General features: G+C 48.1%; 1 protein-coding gene across 1 annotated transcript in view; it reads right to left on the bottom strand.

The window, feature by feature from the left end:
* ATXN7L2 (ataxin 7 like 2) overlaps window positions 1–23,247 on the bottom strand; it is a 106,115-nt gene that overhangs the window by 62,861 nt on the left and 20,007 nt on the right. The window contains exons 2-7 of the mRNA XM_069633003.1: window positions 21,225–21,290; window positions 19,897–20,001; window positions 19,120–19,312; window positions 17,869–18,242; window positions 7,005–7,090; window positions 5,958–6,430 (exon numbers count right to left, since the gene is read on the bottom strand). Of these exons, the coding sequence (XP_069489104.1) occupies window positions 5,958–6,430; window positions 7,005–7,090; window positions 17,869–18,242; window positions 19,120–19,312; window positions 19,897–20,001; window positions 21,225–21,290 (1,297 nt within the window). The remainder of the gene's footprint in view (window positions 1–5,957; window positions 6,431–7,004; window positions 7,091–17,868; window positions 18,243–19,119; window positions 19,313–19,896; window positions 20,002–21,224; window positions 21,291–23,247) is intronic.

Raw genomic sequence — 23,247 nt, forward strand, 5'->3', positions numbered from 1 at the left:
GACGTCACGCAAATCAGGGAAGTGCGCATCCGTGGCGTTGGGAGCTGGTTCACCACTGACCCTGTTCTAATTCAGGGTGGGTGTTGCGCTGGTTTCTCGCGTTACATATTCAGCAGCAACCATCAGTCGGACAGCCTGGCTACTTTACCACGACCATCGACTGGAAGTTCAGGTACTCAGCGCCCACGAGACGCCTTTCTTAACAACTGCCATAGTTGTGTGCCCTCACATTTGCTCCTGCTTCTTAGACCCCCCGCCCAACACTCTCTCCCGTCTCTCTGTTCCTGCTGTTGCGCCTCCAATGATCGTGCACCTCTGCTATGTGATCAAGCACATCTGCTATATGTGTAATCCCTGCTTCGTCCTTTCACTCTTTGCATTTCCTTGCGGTCAGTGGGCCGTGCTCTTCAGTTCACCCTCTCTCCACCCCCTCCCTCCCTCTCCCCCAATCTCCACTATGGTGCTCTCAATCTCCCCCATTTTCTACAACTGCTTCCCGATCACCTATCCAACCCCTCCGTCATAGATGAAGTCTCCAACCCTGGTCTGCCCATTGCTGACACCTCTATCAATGCTTCTTCCAGGCAGGCCCTCACCAATATCCTCTTTCATTCCCTCCCCATCCCTTTGGGTTCCCCTCATGGTCTCTGTACACGCCCCTTTCTCTTCCTCTCCTATTAATGGTGGGACCCATTGGAAGGTACTCCGACATCCTTCCTTTCCTCCAGGGTCCTCCTTAATGTCCATCAGAATGGCACTATCATGGCCCAGGGCTCTCAGCCCAAATCAACTCTGTCTAGATAGGCGTCTCCCGTCCCTCACCAACTCCCTCCTCCCTTCTCCCCTCTTCCCTCCCCCTCTCCCCTGCCTCTTGCTGTCATCACTCTGGCTCCTCTGCCATCTCCGACGGGTGTACCACACTCCTGTACCACTCCTCGGAAGACCTTCAAAAGTGGCAACCTGCAGCTACCGTCAACTCTCGATCTGCTGTCAAACACTCCTCTGACATCTGCCACCTCCTTGAGGATCTCGACCTTGATGTTCTCACTCTCACCAAGACATGGTTCATGGACAGCTCTGTCGCACGTTTTGACACGCTCCTCCCTGAGGGTTACAAGATCCGCTCTAAACCCAGACTTAACCAGCCTGGTGGCCCTCATCCCCCCCACCCCCTGAGTAGGTCCCTGCTACTCTCATACCCACTCAGTCCTATTCCCCGTTCAAATCCCCTTTCTGCAGGATTGGCATCTCATCTGGCCTCTCTCTGACTCTGGCCACCATCTACAGGCCCCCTGGCCAGGTGTCCCACTTCCACTTTGAATGAGCTGACCTCACCTCTTCTCTCGTGGCCTCCTCCTCCAAGATTCTCTTCCTTGGAGACTTCAATATTCACCTTGACTCCCATGATGCTGTCAATGGGTCTTTCTGCCACCTCTGTGACTCTTTCCCTCTCCATTCTTCCCTCTGGTCCGACGCACTCTGCCGGACACACCCTGGATGCGCTCAACCTCCCCATCTACAACCCTCTATTTACTCCTCTCGGATCATGCCCTCCTTTCCTCTCATCTGGACCTTCTTGGTCCCCCGGCTAAGCCTTCACCCGCACTGTTCGCCTCATCCCCCTTCATTCCACCAATGAAGCGAGTGTCAGTTGCGTCTTTTGTCGCCACCTTCACCCCCCCCTCCACTGACTCACTCCGATACAGCCCTCTCTAACCTTAAACTCTGCATCTCCAACACTCTAGATATTCTTGCCCCCGCCATGAGGATCTGCCTGAAGCCTGACACCAAGTGCAACTCCTGGTATGACTCTGACCTGGCTGCTCTGAAACGCAAGTGCAGAGTTGCTGAGCGGAATTGGCAGGCTTCAAGCACCTCCCCTGACAAACTGGGTTGCCACCTGCTCCAAAGGCAATACAGACTAGGGCCTATATCCAAGCCTGAATCTATGCGGCCACTAACACAGCTGAACTTTTCAAAATCTGCAAGGAACGCACCAACCCTACTGCAGTCTCCCCTTCTCCTCTGCTCTCCCTGGCATTCTGCACTTCTTTGGCCTCTCACTTCATCTCCAAAACTCGGGACATCTTCTCGTCGCTCTACTCTACTCCACATCCATCTCCCTCCTCTTCTTCTGTGCCTCCCTTGGCCCCCATTTCTCCCCCCTTCTATTCCCCTCTTTCTCCCATACCACCTGATGAGCTTTCCAGACAAGCCCGCTCTATGAAAGTCTCTTCCAAACAGCTGCTCCCATGCTCCTCCAGAACTTTCAAGGACAACATTGTCTCCCTTGCTCCAGCCTTGGCCCATTTCTGCAATCACTCCTTTTTCACTGGATCCTTCTCCTCTCTCCTCAAGCACTCCCGTGTGCACCCTCTTCACAAAAAATCGTCAGCTGAGCCCTCCTATCCGGCAAACTACCGCCCTATCACCACTACCCCCTTCTTGGGCAAACTCTTGGAGTATCTGGCCATTTCCCAGCTTGTCCACCACATAGATTCTGTTGATCGCCTCCATGACCACCAGTCTGGCTTTAGAGCTGCCAGAGACATAGAAACTGCTCCCCTGAACACCCGTGAAGACTTGCTCTCTAATCTTGATTCCAGCTCTCCTCCTGTTCTCATCCTTCTTGACCTCTTCTCTGCCATGGACACGGCCAATCAACCCATCCTGATAAAGCATGAATCCTTCGACACCACAGACCTGGCTCTGGACTGGTTGACCTCCTTCCTCTCAGACCGACTCTGCGGGTTCTATTGGGCCCTTTCCTCTTCAGCATCTCACTCTCCACCTGTGGTGTCCCTCAGGGCTCTATCATCTCACCCTGGCTATTCAATATCTACCTGGCCACCCTAGCCCATCTGATCTCCTCCTTCTCTCCACATTTGCAGTGTTATTCTTTCAAGCTACCCTCCTCTACTCCTTCCGCTCTCATTCGTAATTGCCTATCTTCTATTCAGGCATGGTTTACTACTAATGATATGTGTTTTAATGCCAGTAACACAGAGATCCTTCTCATTGGGACCCCTGCTCCCTCCTTCCCTTCCACACTCTGGCCACCCCCCACCTGAACTCCCGCCTCACCCTTGTGTGAACCTTGGTGTCATCTTTGCCTCTTCCCTCAACTTCTCTCCTCACATCATGGATCTGGCCAAGAAGGTCCACTTTCAGCTACACCTCAGCAAAGGCATTCTCCCCTTCCTCACCCTCCCCCAGAAACTAATGTCTCTAGAGGACCTGTTCTCCCTAGGCTGGACTACTGCAACAGCCTCTTCCTCAATCTTCCTAAATCTTCCCTTTGCCCCCTTCAACTAATCCAGAATAGGACTGCAAGACTTATCCTTGGCCTTAAGCCCAGGGGCTGCATCTCTCCAGCCCTCAAATCTCTCCACTGGCTCCCGGTTGCCACAAGGCTTCCTGGGCGTGGGCCCACGCTATATTCAACTCTCTCTCCCTAAATACCCTTCCCTCGTCTAGCTCCAACTCTCTGCAAATCAGATGTTTTTCCAAGCAGAAAAAGGGGGGGTGGTAAATCTCTCTCTTCCATAGGTGCCTCCCTCTGGAATGGCCTTGCTGCCCATCTCAGACTTAACCCGGATGTCCTTAAGTTCCAGAAGCTCCTCAAGACCCTCCTTTTCTCTTCTTCCTTACCTCTCCGCCTCCCCTGCTAATGCCCATCTGCCAGAGATTGGTGGCCTGGTTCCTTCAGAGTCTTACAGGTCGCCAGGCCCTCCCCTGCCCAGTCTACCTCTGCACTTATTCCCCTCCTCCTGCAATTGCCCTCATGGGCCCACCGCTTATACCTAGCTGGTTGGCTTTCACCCCTTGTAGCTTCCAGACCCCTTCAATTGCACTTAGTTGTGGATCACCCAGCCCCTCCCTTTTCTTCCCCCTGGCCTTGTCCACATGGCCGCCCAGGCAATCTCCTTCCCATGGGCCCTTCCTCCCAGTTCCTCCACTTCCCCACCTCCCTTCCCCCATACACTTCTCGCTACCGCACATGCACAATCTGAATGTCGCAAAGCCTATAAGGATTGCTACTTTCCTCCTTCCCCTTTCCCCCCTCCTGCCTTGCTGTGCCTCGAAACACTTGCGTATAGCCGCATTACAAATGAACAATAAATAAATTAACAAACCAAGGAGGGGTTGATGGGTTAGTCGATCGCGGGAAGGAAGATGCAGACCCCTTTGGTGAAATCACATCTTGCAGACTGGGAGCTCAAGAAAAGTCGCCCATAAACCCAAATTAAAATGAGTATCCGCACATAACACACATGGCAAACAAAGTTCACACGTGACTACCATCTAAAATGATTGCGTTTCCTTATTGCCACTGCTAAATGTCACTTACTCTTTGTGGGCTTCACACAATAGAATCTCCTATATTTAATTTCGGTGTCTCCTCAGAAATGTCTCATTTGTAGCAGTTACCAGTAATGTCTCCCTTTTAACACAACTGTAATCTGTTCTAGTTAAACTAGAAATGAACACGAATTTGCTTTGACAAAACATTTATACTCTGACTTCAAATAAAAGGACTTCCAAAAGGCGCAAAAGCTGCTTTGAGGTCTTCAGCTGAAATGTCAGGACTCATGTCATCAACAAAGACATGGAAGTGATCTTGTGAACACAGCGCGCCGTCAATGGTACTACTGCGTGTGTCTTGGGTGGAGGAAGTAGTAGAGGAGAAAGTAACAGTGGTGCCAAGGTGGGGAGAGTAGTAGTAGGAAAAGGAAAAGATGTAGGAGGAAGAGGTAAGATCAGGGGTAGGTGAGTGAACCATTGCAGGAAGTATCAGGAGAAGCGAGAAAGTTGGGCGGAGTCGGAGGAAGGACAGTAGGAGAAGAACGACAGAGGGACATAAGTAGAAAGGGAGAGGAATATCTGGATGCAAGAGAAAAGACTGACTTCATAGAGTGAAAAAAGACCGACTTCTCATACAGTGGGTGTGTTTTCAGACATCCAAACGGAATTAGCAAATACAGTCCTGACGAAGTGCCCCTTTGGGGCATGAAACACGTACAAACTACTGTTAATTTATAAATAACCTTTGCAGATTGGAAATATGATTTAACTTATAATAACTACATCTACCAAACATCACTGCCATAAATATGAATTTCCGTGCAGCCTGTGTACATTTTCTCCATTTACATGCAGAGTGGATTTGCTTCCAACAGAACATGCTGCTTGAAACTTTAACCCACTTTCCAACTGACACCTACAACCCTCTTAGCCTCAAGCTGTCAATGTCAGGAGAAGTCGCTAGATAAATTACAGAAAATCTGCTAAAGGTTGGGGCGGCATCGACTCACTAACACTATGCATTTGTATCATCCTCAGGCTTCTCCCTTTTTAATCTGGGCATGTGTCACTGAGAAGGCAGACTGTACACAAAGTCCCACTAAGGCAAACACTTCTCTAAGAAAGGCGTATGGGTGCGAGCAAAGAGTCCATGAGAGCTGCATTCAAACACCACTGTCCGCCGCTCACAGTTCAGCTTCTGCACAGGACACTGGCACCCACCTTAAGGTTCCCAACCTAATTCTAAGAGACTTTTTTTCCAAGTGGGGAAGATTCAAGCCTTCCCAATCCATTTTCTGATATTTACTAGTTTTTCTTCACCCAACATGTGAATATCCCAAATACACTCCTGATAAACTTAGTTCGTGTCGTATCCTTTGGGGACACCATGTTGCTTTGTAACAAGAGGCATGGAAAATAAATAGAAATATTTTGTATACAGCCCTCTTAACAAGTAGGAGTGTTGAGGACAGAGGATCGGGATACAGGAGCGAGTGAGAATGATGTGTGTATGTGGGCGGGGGGGGCGAGGGTGGTACTCTGAAGACAATAGGCATTTTACTAGCTTAGCATTTTTAGGTTTGCCTACAAGGGATTTTGATACTGCTTCCTCTCACCAGTCAGAACGAGATGTCAGTTCAGAGAACACTTACCTGGGTAGTGGACAGTGAGGTGGCTTCACTGCACCGGGAGATGAGCTGGAAGGCTTTGTTCTGCAAGGAGAAATAGTGGAAAGTTTCCCTCGGCAGGTGGGCGTGATTCCCAATTTCCCACGACTTGTCGGGGTGGTTGGTAGTTTCCCTCGGCTAGGGGGTGTAGTCGGTGGTTTCCCTCGGCTAGGGGGTGTAGTTGGCGGTTTCCCTCGGTTGGGGGGTGTAGTTGGCGGTTTCCCTCGGCTGGGGGGTGTAGTTGGCGGTTTCCCTCGGTTTGGGGATGGGATGAGGAGGCTTGTTGCAGTGGGCGACAGGAGGGTGGCGTCTTGGTGGTCAGAGCCCAGATCCTTCTGGACAGGACTCTTCTCCTTGGGGGACTCCCGGGTCTTTGCTGTAGCCTTCAGCTCTGCCACAAGCACATCAAAGTCTTTAGCCCGACCCTGAACCTCGCGTCTCTGATGCACAGAATGGATCTGTATGGTAAACATACGACAGGCACTGAAAAACCCACACTGCAGGAATCCAATCACATAAGAGTACAGGAAACACCAAGAAAAGCATGTGATACAGAAAACACTGTCACAGATAATGCACCGTAAGACACAGTGCATCTCGCTGCACACCAGGGAAATCTGCATGTGCCACAAGAAGCATGCCACACAAGCAAAACCTTCACACAGAATGCACCATAAGATGAACAGTGCAGCCCATCGCACACCAATGAAATATGCATGGGCCACAAGAATCACAGAACAAAGGAGATCACACTGTGGTTGCACTAATTGGACTCAAGAAGTATAGCCAGCGCCAAATCTCTGCACACATGCAACTATGCATCTACCCCGAGAAGCACACAACACACAATGATCTGGAGGGCTTCCTTCTGTAAAGCTGCCTTTCTAGAAAAGACTGGCCCTGGGGCAGCATGTGGTTGAAAGTCGCAATAGTGCGTATTAACAGACTTAACTGAAAAAAAGAGGGGGCAGAGAAGCAAAACGTATTCTCCAATAGTCCAGAGGGGGTCGCCATGGATGTTGACAGTCTTACCTTGCAAGTGAGTAAGCGGGTGCATATTTTTTTGGTTTCGGGGTTCTGGACTCCACACTGTCTGTTCAGGTCACACTCTTTGCCCGCTAGGAGAGAGAGAAGGAACATTACACAACATCTAACACAGTAAGCAGAGGGGACCGCAAAGATCTAGACAAAATGAGGCTCTTGGGATTCAATGGACTAGGGTTATAAACCAAAGACACTAGATTGGGCTCTGCAAAGGCGTACTTGGGAAAGGAAATTAGGTCTCAAAGTTTCGGACCCTAGTTGTGCAAGAAGAACAAAGGTTTGGTGTGTATCGAAAGCCTCCTATGGCAGAACGTGAGGATAAAGGAAGACAGAAGACTCAGAGGGGGAGTTGATGTTCACCAATAGCATTCCAGGGCGGTGGGCAATCGTTGTTCACCAATAGCAAGTAGTGGAAAGAGCAAAGAAACAAAGAAAGATGGAAGACTCAGGGGTACAATGTTCACCATTAACATGCTGGGGCGGGGGTGAAGATAAAACCACCTGCACTGACAGTCTGCAATGAAACCCAGAGATGCAAATAGGGAATGGGCCTGTCCAATTTACATGCTTTGTGGTGCACCCAGTAGAGCATGATGTGGAAACAAACAGCGGCTTTGTGGTTCAGTGAACGAAAGACGATGGGCCTGCCATGAAAACCAGCCTTAAAGCAAAAGACAGACAAACAGACAGGACACAAAGCCACAACCAGAGTCATACAAGATAATTAAAATGTGAATCTAACGTTTAACAATTTGAAGTCCAGAAACCAGTAGAAGTATCATTGTTTTCAAGAAGATATATGCCAAAGAAATCCCCACAGATCTCCCTCCACCGATGCAATCTTTGCTCCCATGTCGGACACACTGCTTGAATGCCGCTGCCTATAAACAAGGACACCACAACCTCTTGTTCAGACTAACCGCAACCACCCTCACTGTGCAACTCAATCATCAATTGCATCCACCCTCTCAACAAGTAGAAGATAGCCCAAGGAATAACGGTAAACAATGCCAGTGCCTTCCCACTCCACAAAGAGCCGAGGAGGACGCAGACTCTCGGAGGACACTTGCAAGGTGTATTTATTAAATAATATGAAGGCCTTATTACTCCCATCGCTATGGGGCATTCCGTACCTATATTAATAAGTAAGGTGCTTGTCAGTCATCTGTGAATGCCCAACAGAAAGAAGTCCACTGTCCAAAAGCTAATGCTAACTAACCCCACAACTAACTTAACAAACTAAGGTCAGGAGAAGGACTCCCTTCTGCTGATGTGTGCTTTACACACACTTCTTAGTCTTTAGACTTTTTGTTAATATGCAGTTCTTTTAAATAGTCTTTTGTGACTTTTCTTATAAGATTGTGTAGCTCACCCATTGATTGATAGGTTATTTATAATGTGACTATACAAAACGCAAAGACCCATGAGATTATTGACTTGTTTTTCTCTTTAGAAATGGCCTTCTGTGACTCTTGTCAAATCCTTGGATCAATCTTATTGTGTCAACAAAAAGTGGAATCAGTTCTTTTGTATGCACTGGATATGTGTCTGTTTAATCTAAACCCATATCTTAACATCCTACAGGGGCGCTTATTAAAATCTGCCCTTCATCTTGTTGCTTCAATCCCGAATTGTATAATTCGCCACGAGTTGGGTTTAATATCTCTTTCATGTAGATGGGACTCGAGACAATTGTCTAATTATAATAGAATTCTAGTTCCATCTGGGAACTCACTCTATCAAGATTTGTATCTAATGACATTAGGGAGTAGTTCTCATTCCTTTAGGACTTATCATGCAAGGATGAATGCATTAATGGATGGAATAGGGATGGAATCAAAATGACCTAGGCCTGCGTGCTGGATATGTAAAAAAAATAAAAAAAAACTTTTCGAACAAGACTGGGCTACAGTAGAGGAACTCAGCAAGTATAGTACCTACAAAGAATATGCCAGGTACCCTCGGAAAAGGCAAGGATGTTGTCCCTACCTAGCTATTTTCCACTGTAATATCACACGTATTTACTTTATGCGTTACAGAATTAATCAATTTCATACTCTTGCAAGGACAAGGAATTGGGGATCACAGAAAGGCAAAAGAAATTGAATGACCTGTAGATTTCCAAATTGCATGGAACCAGAAGAAACACTCAACATCTCATATTGGAATGTCCACATTTTAGAGTTCTGAGAACAATTTTTTTTAATAAGATTAACCAACATTGAATGGGTGGACTGTGTAGATTCACTGTGGAATAGAATGATGTTGGGGAATGAAAAATCTTTGATCTAGTAGAACTGTTGAAAAGATTGAAATCGCAATAAGGGCTCTGTTAATTAATTGAGTCCGCTAGTGGCGCATTCATCATTTGTTGTTTCTTATAATCTTTTGTAAAGGTTTTGTTTTAACCAAAAACACATTTTTTTAAAAAATGTGCTTAACATGAACTGGCGAAGTAGCGTTTCCTGTAGGATTCTTGTGTCCTCGTCACCTTATTCTTTCTTTGTTATATTCCACTCTTCGGCTCTTGACACAGGGTTAACTTTCCCCTCTTCCAAGGGTAGTGGTGTCCCAGTCTATTGATCTCTCCCTCGGGATGTCTATTATCCTCTTTGTTTCATTAAGACAGTAAGTTTCAAAACTTTCGTTCTAAGCTTTTCTCATTTCTACTGGGATGAGTTTCACAGAGCATATAATGAGTCCCTTTTGGCCTCCTGTGTTCTCCGTTACCTTCTGTATTGTTTGGGAACGTCTGCTGGATTCTTACTTCTCCCGTTTGGTTATTTCTTGCCATACATATCTTGCTCTTTCTCCCAGCTTCTCTGCAACTCGACAGGAGCTGTCCGTTTGCTGTGGCTCCCACGGCGTTGCGACGTTGCATGGGCCGCCTGCCTACCATGGCAAGCTTGTGATCACATCATTACCGAATCTCTGACTCCATTCATCTCAACTTTCAGTCTCTCACTCATGCCGGGCATCCAGCGTTTCCCATCCTGGTCCCAGGCAACTCTGGATCTCGCGGTTCCCAGTGGCGGTGCCTCCTGCCGGTGTTACGCTATCAGGAGACCTCCCCTGCTTCAGTATGCATTTCTTTCTACTCCCGGTCTCGTTTAACAAGTAGTCCTCCTTTAATCTACTCATTGCAGTGGATTTAAAGAGACAACTTCTCTTTCTGCCTGATGAAGCAGTCAAGTGTTTGTACTTGGAAGTATGTGTGTATGATAGATACTCCCATGTATGCCATCAAGTGAATTGGCTTAGGGAGATCCTCACAGGAACGGGGAGTCTCTGCCAGCGAGGTTCCACTTGCCTGTACACCCAGGGAAGGTGTTGCTGAGAGGGCTCATCACCTCCCTAGCCTCATATATGGGGCGGGGGGTAGAATTCACTCAATCTGTTACAGGACTCAATCACACATACCCATGACAAACAAAAACGTTCACTCACCTTAAGCTGATCATTACTCATTCAGTCCCAAAGACCCCAAAGCCACCAGCATCACTTCTTGCAACATGCACTGAGAATCAGGCATACCAACTACAACAAAACCTTCCTACAAAAATGTACTTGTAGAAAAAAACGGGAGTAATATGGGGTTCTGATGTGCCACTTAGCAACTCAGATATGGTAATGTACCCCCATCTAGGTAATGTAATAAACCTAAAGGTGTCTCACTTACTAGTCCCCAGGGATCTGTCATCCAAGTGGCAAGGACACGGCCATCGCTAGTGCATCCATTTCCAGGGGGTGAACGAGTGCGGGATGATCACCTTGATCGGGGAGGAGGGCTTCTGGCAGTGGGACACCCAAGGGTGAGACGCAGTATAACCTTCCTTTTGACACCTTTACCCCATTCTGTCCAGTAGGATATTTAGAAACTCTACCTCCGATCACTTTTCCGACACAAGCACCTTCTCACCCTGTGAGCGAAAACGGACTAATATCAGAGCAGGTCACCTGACATGCCCCAACACAAGGGTCAGGCAGAGTCAGGCAATTGCAGACAACTACACACACCTAACTGCCCTTTCCCTTCCCCCACTGGGATAAAAGGCGGAGCACAAGAGCACACAGGGAACAAGGCCAAATGCACAAGGAAGCAGCTATTCCAGGACGGAAGTTCAAGAGGAATAGAAAGGCGGCGAGACCTAAAAGGATGTCGAGGAGTGAGTTGCCCCTTCCCTTTTCAACCCAGACCTGCAAAGCCGCAGACAAAAGAAACATAAGACTGGGAATCGCAGCTGGTGAATGGTGCGGCGGATGTCAGCGGTACATGCAACCCTCCTGCACCGATAGCCAGGGCGGGGATACGCAGTTGCCATCGTGGTACCGTCCTTGATTCCTGCTGCAAAAGAAACGCCAATGAGTTCAGCACAGCCGGTGAGTGGAAGAACCCGATAGTGGGCCGGACTGTGTCAGACTCACGGGTGCAGTGGCAAAATTAAGAAGATGAAGAGAGAGAGGACCAGCGCCACATGGGCGCTTTTTCGAAGGTCTCTGGCTGGTACCCCTCTCCAGAACAAGGAAAGTACTGAACGGAAAAATTGTGAAACTACAAGTAGTAAGAGGCAATAGCGAAGGCCGGCGTGAAGTGTCAAGCCAAACAATTTGTATAATCGAATGCTCTTGACACATTGTAGAAATTGAGAACTGTAAAAAGTGGGAACCCGACTGAGGGAATTGTGAAACTGGCGTTTGTTGCCCGGCGGAGGGGTACGCCATGCAAACTGTTATTGTGAAAGCACGCACTTGCCATAGAATAACAAAGTGACCAAGCGAGACGTGATCGCCCTTCGGATGTCTTTGTTTAAAGGTGGTAAGTGCCGTCGAAGGTCTGAGCCTGGATGAGGGAGACCTAACAAAAAGGAGAACCATCTTCGGTTCCGGAAGCACCTTCAAAGCAAAGAGACCTTTCTCTTTGCTTCCGCCATCTCTCTTCCTCTCCCCTGCTGATCTCTGTGTCTTCTGCACTGGGCATCTGGCTACCCTCCGATTTTGGGTCCAGACCACTGCCCGCCCTGCTGCATACCCGCACTGCCTGCTGGCAACCCCTGCACTTGGGTCTGTATCTGCATCCCTACAGTCCCCCTACCTGCACTTATTGACACCTGTTGTCTGCGCGTAATTCTGGCACTTGCCACCTGCTGGCTGCCCTACCGGCTGTTGCTTCGATCACTTGTTCAGCACTCTCCACTCGTCCCCTGCCCCTTGCACATTTCCCCTTCCCTCTACCCTGTAATGTCACTGGGCCTAGTAATATCGCTGTTTTTGTCCTCCCTTGCCTCGGCGCGTCTTTAAACACTTGTGTATAGGCGCAATATAAATAAAATATATCATAAAGGTGGTTGTTTAAAAAGACATTGAGACTTTTGAATATTACAAATAAGGAACTTGATTGAAAGACAATAGTGAATCCGACTGAGGGACGTCAACAGAAAAGTGTGAAGGAGCTAACTGAACAACATTGTGACGACAAGTATGAACCCGACTGAGGGAGGCTAACCACTAAGAAGAGGATCGGAGCCTGGCTGAGGGGGAATCCAAGGGTGAAGAGAAATTACCGTACGTGAACTTTAACAGAAGAAACTTTTGTTTTGTTGTTTTGGTAAATCAAGCCCTCTAAAGCAAGAGACTTTGCATGAGAAGAGACTTGGGCACAGAAGGCCCCGATATAGAGGAAAGAACTGTGAGGTCGCACCAGAGAAGCCCAGGAGTGTGCTGTGCTCAAGAGTCCCGCCTTGTCCCGTGCTAAAAATATGAGGATGGGGGACCCTGGCCATTACATCCTGGCTTATCATTTGGTGGACACTTCTTACTTTTCATGTGAAACATTACCCCCACACTATTTTGTAGCATAGCTGTAAGGATTGGCAAAGGTTTTTGTTAGTATAGGCCCTTTTTACTTGACTAGACTCCACTAGGACTGTATTATTATTATTATTTGATGGTTGTAGCTTGCTCCTATCTTAGATTTAGGGTTACATTAGGTGTTTATCGCACCTATGTTACAGTTTAATAAACACCCTTAGACTGTGATCACTTGTGTCGGTCTTGCTTGGATACCATGCCCTCCTTACAGTAGCAGCCCTAGCCATCGTCAAACCATTCCTCAAAAATGTGCAGCTGAGGTAAGAAGTGACCCTTTGAGATTGTGGTGATGGGAATCTACTGCCACAAAGGCAGGGGGTACATTTTCAAGTTGAAAGCTACTAGCCAGGCATATAAAGTCGCTGGCCAACTCAATTCTACTCATACACACAGCACATCATGTCTTACTTGCCACAAGTCAATCATCACTAGCCAGTGGTTAGTAGCGAGTGCCCGTTTTGTGCCCTGCCGCATAACTTCATGCAACACTCACTCACCCCCATAATCCACCACCATCCCAACATGAAGGCACTTAACCAACATTAGACATTCCAAACATAGTACTAACAGAGAGATCCTAAGATTCCAACACAGACCGTGGACCTACAAACACAGTGAGACACTCGCCTTCATCTCCTAACCTAACTTTCCAATGAAAGCCGCATGCAAATGACTATTGCTGCAGCAGAGCAGGTCAACCAGAAATGACACCATTTCCTTCAGGTTTTATAGCCGAGGCAGTATCCAGATAGCATTTTATTGCACAGGAACCAACGCAACACAAGAGACACAAACTCACAAGTCAGACGTTATGGCATAAACGTACCTGAAGGAAAAAGCAAAGACCGGGTGCTGCACAAACATGACTGAATGCATCACGAACAAAGATAGAAAGTCAAAGCCTGCTCAGAAGCCCACACCTATCAAACTCTCACCCCACACACAAAGCAGGACTCGAAACTGAGGGGAGAAGGGAGCTATTTAGCTCCTGATAGTACCCTAGAAGTGCCTGGTAAGCTTGAAACCAGCAGCTACTTTCGGCGCCCCAGGCTAACTAATGCCAAACCAACACACCCATGTTACATTAACTCTGTGCATTTCTGACTATCTATAAACTAGCATTAGGAAGCATCTGTACAACATAAGCATAAGGGGGTCATACAGAATATTAAGTTTGCGAACTCTGCTTATAGCTCCATGCTCCCCAGTGGTAGCTCCTGCTCACTGGTTAATGGCGACACCCAGGAGCTGCTTTTGGGTGCCTGCTTATGCAATCTTAACTTCAATCCCTGCAATTCACTACAAAGTCCAAATCAGACTGTCTCAAATTGGCAAAAATGACAGCTGCATTGCCATCATTCAAAGCAATTAATATTCTGCCAACCAGACGTCCAAAATCATTCCTCCCTTGAAGAAACCCAGTAACAACAGGCCAGGAGGTGGAGTAGCCTTGATCTTTCCCAAGTGGATCCCCGTTTGCATTATTCCCACTCGGGTCTACTCCTCTTTTGAGAGCCTGATCTGCAGTCTCTCTCTGCCTGGTCGCCTCTTTTACTCGGGCCACCTTCTATCGGCCGCAGGGCCAGTCCACCCTCTTACACCTGGAATGGCCTGACCTGGCCTCTTCTCTCCTCCTCTTCCCAACTCCTCCTGCTGGGGGATCTTAACATCCATCTCGACTCTTCCGCAACCTGTGTGACTTCCTTTCTCTTTGCATGCTACCCGCTGGTCCAACGCACACTGCTGGCCACAATATGGATACCCTCACCTCCACAGACATCCCACTCTCTATTCCTCTCACTACCTCACTGTCCTGGACTGATCATTCTCTTCTCTGTTCTCCTTTAGCACTGGCACACCCTACACCACCTCCTGCCTTCAAGGTCATCTGACCCATAAAACCAGTGTGTCAGTGGCTGCCTTCGCCTCCACCTACTCTCCTCCTTCTACTCCTGCGGCTGACTCCCACCCCGATACAGCCCTCTCCAACTTCCAATGTTCCATCTCCAACACTCTTGACATTCTTGCCCCTGTCATGAGGGTCGCCTGAAGCCTACCAAAAAGAGCAACTACTGGTACACTCCGATCTGGCTGCCCTTAAACCGAAGTGCAGGGAAGCGGAACGGAAATGGGGATCTTCAGGTGCACCCTCTGACAAACTGGTCTGCCGCCTTCTTCAAAGGCAATATAGACTCTGCACCCGCTCCAAGTAAAGTCTACATTCAAGCCTGCATGTTCGCAGCATCTAACAACACAGGCACAGAGAAACTTTTAAAGTCTGTAAGGAACTGGCCAATCCTACCACAGCCTCATACTCTATTGCACCCACCCAGGCCCTTGGCTCGGCACATTTCACCACCAAAACACAGGACAACCTGCCCTCTCTCTCTCGTTTCCACTCCCCCTCCTGCACCAACATCTCTTGCGCCTGCTTTGGCCACCATCTCCCCAGCCCTTATCTCTCCTCCCTCTCCTCTGTCACAACTGATGAGGTGCACGTCACACCTGATGAGGTCTCTAGACTAGTCCGGTCTATGAAAACCTCCTCCAAACAGGTGGACCCGACCCTCCAAAACCATCAAGGACAATATTGACACTCTCGCTCCAGACTTGGCCAACCTCCGCAACTTTCTCTTGTGCACCCTCTGCTCAAAAAACCCTCCGCCAACCCGTCTATTCCGTCAAACTATCGCATGATCTCCCTCACCCCCTTCCTGGGGAAACTCGCGGAGAAGCTGGCTATCACCCAACTTACCGTCTACACTGAATCCGTGTTGTCTTCGGTCTGGCTTAAGAGCATCCAGAGGCATGGAAACCGCTCTTCTAAACACCTGTGAAGATCTGCTCTGAAATCTTGACTGTCTGCCCTCATTCTTCTTGACCTCTCTTCTCCTTTCGATACAGTAAACCACAACATCCGGATCACCCGTCTCTGTGATAGCCTGGGTATCACAAATCAGGCCCTGGCGTGCCTCGCCTCCTTTCTCTCTGACCAGCCCTCCCAGGTGGAACTTGGGTCCTTTCACTCCTCTATCACTCTGTCTACTTGTGGTGTCCCCCAGGGATCTAACCTGACCCCCTGGTTCTTCAATATCTACATGGCCCCCTTGGCCCACAGGATCTCTACATTTACCTCTACCTTTAGTGTTATGCAGACGAAACGCAGCTTTCTTTCTAGCTAACCTCAGCGGTCTCCTCCTCCTCGCTCATCCCTGACTGTATATCCGCAATTCAGTCTTGGTGTGCTGCTAATGATCTCTGCCTTAATGCCAGTAAGACAGATTGTCCTCATTGGGACCCCTGATTCCAGTTTCACATGGGCCTGCCTCTCTTGGCCCTGCGCCCTCACCGCCTACCAATGAGGCAAAAAATATTTTGGTCATCTTCGACTCCACTCTCTCCTTCTCTTCTCACATCTCAGACATCTGCAAAAAGTCCCACTACCAACTGAATCTCCTCAGAGGTATTCTACCTTGTCTCACTTTCCCCCATAGGCTCACCACCTCGAGACCCCTGGTTCTCTCCAGGCTGGATTATTGGAACAGCCTCTTTCTCAACCTACCTACTTCTAATCTCCGTCCTCAACAACTCATTCAGAACCACAAGACTCATCCTTGGTCTCAAGCCCAGGAACCGCATCTCTCTGGTGCTGAAATCCCTCCACTGGCTCCCTGTGGCTGCAAGGATCAAGTTGAAGACCCTCTGCATAATCCACAAGGCTTTCTGGGGCCAAGGCCCGCACTATCTACAATGCTTTCTTCCTAAATACTCTCCCTCTAGAGTGCTCCCCTCGTCCTCCTCCAACTCTCCGCCGGTGAGCCGCTTTCACAAGCAGAGATTTGTGGGTCGATCTTTATCCTCTGCGGGTGCTTCCCTCTGGAACAGCCCCCCTGCCTCTCTCAGTCTTGAGCCGGAGCACCTTAAGTTCCAGTAACTCCTCAAGGCCTTCCTTTTCTCTTCCTCCTGCTCTCCCCTGCTAACCTCAGTTCTTTTTCTCTCCATGCTCCTTCCTCCTTCTCCTCCCTAACTCTATTCAGTTTTTGCTGACTGGAGGCCTGATTCACCTCCAGAGCCTTAAAGGTCCCAGGGTCCCCCAGAAGTCTTTGCACTTGCCTCCGGACCTCTGCACTATGTTCACCATTACTGCACTTTCAACGTACGCTCCATGAGTGAGGCAACCTCTCTGCACTTAACCCAGGGTCTTGGACTGGACATGTTTGTTCCCACCCGCCCTCCTCTTCTCCGCACCTCTGTCTGTATGCATGCATGACCTAAATGTACTAGGACTAGAAATGTTAGCCTACCCCCTTTTTTTTCTTCTGCCCCCTCGCTAGCTTGGTCAAACTGTAACACTTCATGCACTTGCACGAGGATAAATGCCTTTAGGCCTAGTATGCTAGTGTTTCTCCTTATTCATTCGGAAACTTCAAGTCCTAAGAATGATAACTATATTCCCTTGTTCCCTCTTGCTTTGAAGCAGTCACCTTCACAAGCGCCACCTTGAAAACAAACACTCAAGCCCTAAACTTCCATGGATCAGACTCCTACTAGAACCGGTCCGCTTCAGAACCAAGTAGAAAAGAACATAACACAAGGGTGGTGGAAGGGTAGACCAACACAGGTAATGGTAAACACTTCAGCATCAAACAAACCTTGTGCCTCCATCATAGGACCTGCTTCACAACTTTTGCAGGGCCAATTCACTAAGCAACAGAACTAAACCTCCAAAGCGAACTTCAACCAAGCCGGCATCAAAAGTGGACTACTACCACTGGTCGCCGGCCTAAACACTAGATCCATCTCCCTTAAACTGTTTATTCAACCCATATGCCCGTAGAGTGAATGGCAGAACCTCCAACAACCACGCCAGTGAACTGCGTGTGTTCCCTTCCGAAAGAAACCCAGCACTTGTCTTCTGAAGAAGCCTCAGCAGAATACCAGCGCCTATAATACCGTAATTAAAGAAATTAAGCCAGAAACTTACGAGAAACCTTCTTGCTGGGTTTTGATAGGTTTTTGACTCCATTTGCATCCTTCTGGTCTTTTTCTTGTGGTAGCGGAGAAGACTCAATTTTTCGACTTGGGAGATCCAGTGCAGGGCTGGCATTGGCAACAAGCTTTGTAGGTAATGGTAGCTCCACAATAGCCTCAACAGCCGCTTTAAGAAGCACAGTGGGTTCTTTCGGGGATGGTGTTGGGGTCAACTTCAATGGAGGAGTAACCTTTAGGGCGGGTGTCTCCTTGAAGCACAATGGTGAAGGAACAGCAGCAGCAGTCTTGGGGTTCACTTTAAAGCCTTGACCATCAGACTTCGGGATGCTGGGGATCTTCTCCAAGTTCACGACTGGCATCAGTAAACTAGAGAGAGAGAGAGAGAGAGAGAGAGAGAGAGAAAGAGAGAGAAAAGAGGGGAGAGAGGTTAGAGCGAATCAAAAGGAAAAGGGGGGGGAAATAGGCCACACTACACGCAAGAAGCACAAACAGGCTGCACGTTGAGACGCACAAGCAGGCCGCTCAATGAGACGCACAAGCAGGCCACTCAATGAGACGCACAAGCAGGCCGCTCAATGAGAAGGAAAAGCAGCTGCCCGCTCAGTCGTGAAAGCAGGCCACGCGCTGTGATGCATAAGCAGCCCAGCAGAGAAGATAGCAGCCAGAGGGGGTGTGAGCAGGACGCAGCAACCGCTAAGAGAGAAGTGCAAGCAATGGTGGGTAACAAGTGGACATCAACAAGCTTCAAGGAGAAAACATAGGGGGTTAGAAAACGCAGGATTTATATATCCAAAGGCAAGCTGACTGCTAGGACAAAAGGCATAAACAAGCCATGCAGTGAAAACAGAGAAGCAAGAGGGTATGCGCAGGTTAAAAAAAACATGGATATGTCAAGGTCACAGAGATAGACGAGAGTGGCATGCTCCAGTGCTTAGAGAGATTACACCACATTAAGAGGTGTGAGAAAGCCATTGCAAGAAACCAAAGAGTAGGTTATTATCAGAATGAAGAGGGATAGTAACCTCAGTAAATAAAAAAAGTAGGTGTAAGTGAGTGAGTTCAAAAACAAGGGAGGACCAAGCAGGAAACTGAAGGAGAGGGGAGCAAGCGAGGAATAAAACAGCCACACAAATTAGGAATGAAGAAGAGATAATACTGGGACAGCATTTTCTTTCTGAGTGGCTCCCTTAGGGTGTTCTTCCCTCCTCCACATTAACAGGGACGGGCCTTCTATGTCTCTTACCACATGCTGTCTTTCGGCACGGTTTCAGGCTTCTCCTCTTGATGGTTCTTAACCCGTGAACTCTGAGACTTGTCTCGTGAGGACTTGGATGTTCCGCCGGGCACGGCTTGCCCATTTACAGTGTGGTGCTTTTGTGAGCGTGAAGATGACAGCGTCCGGCCGTACAGCTTGCTCAAAGAGCCGTGGCGTCTCTCTATATAACAAAAAGCTCCAGGTTATAATTCACGTGACATACCATGAAAACGGGTGGGGGGGGGCTTAACCGATCTGGAGGAAAGTAAATACTGTGAACAAAAGGCTGCACACATACCCCACCTTCGCACATACAGCAGCTGTCCATGCGCTGCTCAGTCAGCTAACATATGCTGGTCATACATACCTTGACACGAATGCTAGGCTTTTCCATGGTTAGTTAAGAACCATGCATACATCCCTGCAGGCTGCCTTGCAGATCAAGCTGTACAAGCACGTTAACAGCCTGTAAAGAGTCGTCCATGATTTTCCAAAAGAAGCATCACACAAGCATGAAATGTTCTCATCTCAGACAATTGAACAGGCCTGTTCTGACTACAAGCACACGATAACATATGCGTACGCATTTTGTCTGTATAAAGCCGTTGGCATATTCTGCCTGTAAACAAGTGGATTCATGTTGCCCACACGTTATCCCCTGTTGAAGTCCAGAGACCTGAAACCCCCACCACACACACAAGCATGAACACTGAAAAAGGATCCATAAAATATCTCAAATGCCCCCATACACAACGGGCGACTTACCACAATGCTTCTGAAAGGCCTGAGGTTTGACTACTTGGCCACAGTGATTACAGACCACCAGATAGAAATCATCGTGTGCTGGGCAGTGGCCAAAGATGGACATGTCTGCAATGGCAAAGGGACACAAACAAAGCGCTGGTTATGAAGTGCGACTGTGCAGGGACCAGGCAGAGACCTACACTGCAACGACTGCATCCAGGTACACAGAGCCTCCAACACCAATGCTCAAAGGTTCCCAGTACTATACCATAACCCCGAGAATCCGCCCCATCACTCTTACGCCTACAGTGCCATCCCAGCAGGACGCCATCATTGTGTGCAATGTTCAGCGCAGATCCCAGAAAGGACAGTGAGCGGACTGCGAAACAGTACTGCAACCTCGCCAAATGTACAGACCAAGCATGGGAATGAGGAGTCTGGTGAAAGCTACAGCATGGGCAAAGTAAGAGCTTACAACTATGGAACAGGCAAAAGAAGATAGGACAACACTTTCACTCCAAGCAAGCCCAAAGCAAGGAAAACAGATGCCATCCAGCTAAAACTCCTAGAACAGTGCCAAAGCAAGCAAGATAGCAGCAGCAGCCAGCCAATTTAAAAGCCACAGAGTATATCCAACAAAAGCTAGGCCTCACCTTAGATGGAAGACGAGACAGAATCATTCACGCCAAATCCCCAAAACAGGCTCACCTCAAGCAAGACCACATTCAAACCAAAATATCCACAACAGATCAGATGGGGACCTATTCTCTCACCCTCATGAGTAGGTTTAATGCAAGAGAGGCAGCATTTAGGCCAGAATTCCAGAAAAGGACCAGCCTGAGAATCGCCTGCATCGCAGGACTAAATGCAAACAAGAAACCAGCTAAGACAAAACTAGAGAATGGAGGAGACATCCAGCTAAAAGACCCCAAGAAGGGCAAAGTAAGGCACCTGCCGGGATAGATTTCCAGAATGGATGAGATCCGGCAAGCCAAACCCCCAGTCCATAACGAATGACAAGAGGGAAGGCAAAGCTTTCAGCCAACAATGAAGAATGTATAAAAAGCACAGCTTTCAATTCAAATATTCAGGTCAGGAAACACTACACAGAATATGTAGGTGGGAAGAATGCGCCCTTCAGCTGCAGGTGGTGCATGGCCACCACCACTACTACCTAAACCAAGTGAGCCTCAATGAGCTGTGATAATTCACGGTCTCAGTGGACCTGTGCATGACCCACCACCAAACACACACACACATCGCGCTAAGCCTTCTGACAGTTCTGGCAGAATTTTAAACTTCTACTGCAAAGACAGACACAATTGTGGGCAATCAAGTTGCCATCTTACCTTCCTTAATCAGGGTCATGGCATCCATCCTTTTGCCATTCTTCCCACAGTCGTCAAGATCCAAGCCTGCAATAAACAGAATACAGCACAGTTACCAATGTCCTGGGGTATAGCCCCTGCCATGAATATTAACTCAAGGCACCAAACCCGATCACCCATGCACTGCCTGCCATCTAAATGTACTAGTTTACCCACCAGCATCATAGCTGTCACTCAATCCCAGCATTCATATATGCGCCACCCATAGGCCCGTTCCCCATACTCAGGGATAAAAATAAAAAGAGGAGCTAAAAGCAGCTCCCCGAGTATCAGGCATCACCCAGGAAGCGGAGCTATCGTCGGGTGAACCAGAAGCTTAGAGCCGCTCCTTGGTATTTGACATCCCCAGGCATTGAAGTTAAGATTGTATAAACAGGAAATAAAAGCTGTGCCTGGGTATCCTTTGTTTACCAGTGAGCAGGAGCTAACACTGGGGAACAAGGAGCTAGGGGTTCTGCAAATATAACTTTGACATCAGATGTAAACTCATTTTTTGGCCATTCTGTATGCCCCCTTATGCTTTAAATGTTGTATAGATGCGTCCTAATGCTAGTTTACAGATCATACAAAATGCACAGGGTTAATGTAACATAGGTTTGTTTGTTTGGCACCAGTTGACCTGGGGAGCCCAACGTAGCTCCTGGTAACTGCTGGAGTCAAGCTAACCAGGCATTTCAAGGGTACAAGCAGGAGCTAAATAGCCCCCAGCCTCCCTCAATTGCGAACCCTGCATCCTGCAAGAATCTGGTGCTGCCTTCAGGGAACCAGAAGCTAAATGCAGCTCCGGAGCTCGGCATCGCCTAGTGGGTAGGAGCTTCCATCGGGGAACCAGAAGCTTAAAGTAGCTCCTTGGTATATGACATCCCCCAGGAACCAGGAGCTAAATGCAGCTCCAGAGATCGGCATTGCCTAGTGGGTAGAGCTTCCATCGGGGAACCAGAAGCTTAAAGTAGCTCCTTGGTATATGACATCCCCCAGGAAACAGGAGCTAAAAGTAGCTCCTGGTAGTTGTTGGTGTCAAGCTAACCAGGCACTTCTAGGGTACAAGCAGGAGCTACATAGCTCCCAGCACCCGCCAATTTCGAACCCTGCATGCCCGATCACCCACCCCTCAAAGGCAGCAGGAGCTACCTTCTGGGAACCAGGAACTAAAAGCAGCTACCGAGTATCAGGCATCACTCAGGAAGCAGGAACTATTTTTATTTTTTTTTATTTAACTTTGTATTTAATTGCATGAGCAATTTTTACAAAACTCTTGATGCTCGCCTCTAAAGAGCCACATAATAGAAAATGCCGAAGCAACAGGCGCTGTTTTCACACAGTAATCGGCGAGAGTTGGCAAGGAGCGGTGTGTCACTGCCAGTCTCTTGTCAGGGTAACCCACTCATGCCTTGGTCTTTAGAATTGATCACCAAAGAGGATCGTAAGGTAATCATTTCAAAAGCACTTTCCAAGATTTCTACAGACGCTATAGTCCACTTTGTTTTCTCCCCTGACATCAACCTATTCCACCAAGTTGAGTCTTCATCTTCAAGCAGTTCTAAATGGTTTGTGCGAAGGTTGTGTAGATATGTGGCTCTTACTTTTGTCAACTCTGAACAATGCAGCAAGAGATGCTTTATTGTTTCTGATTTGGATAATTCCTTACAGAGACGACAAGCTTTGTCGTTGGATTGCATCCGGATCGCCATGATTTCACGTGTCGGAAGAAGATTGAATCGTGCTCACATGTACATTTTCCTTAGACGTTTGTTTGGAAATTTCGTACAGTATGCCACCAGCTCCTTCAGTCTGTTAAAGTTAGGTGGAAGATCTCTCGTCAGTTTGTTTGCATGCGCTTTCTCCAGGGTCATTATACAGTCTTGGGCCTGGAGTTTGGATTTCACTCTTACTGGATTTGTTTTCAAGTCTTCTTCTGTGCATGCGATCTCGGAAAGCTTTTCTTTGAGACTGTCCATTTATTGAGATTGATTAAGTGGCGATT

The sequence above is a fragment of the Ambystoma mexicanum genome, chromosome 13 (assembly GCF_040938575.1).
Source record: "Ambystoma mexicanum isolate Mex_15411 chromosome 13, UKY_AmexF1_1, whole genome shotgun sequence".
In the NCBI taxonomy this organism is placed as follows: domain Eukaryota; kingdom Metazoa; phylum Chordata; class Amphibia; order Caudata; family Ambystomatidae; genus Ambystoma; species Ambystoma mexicanum.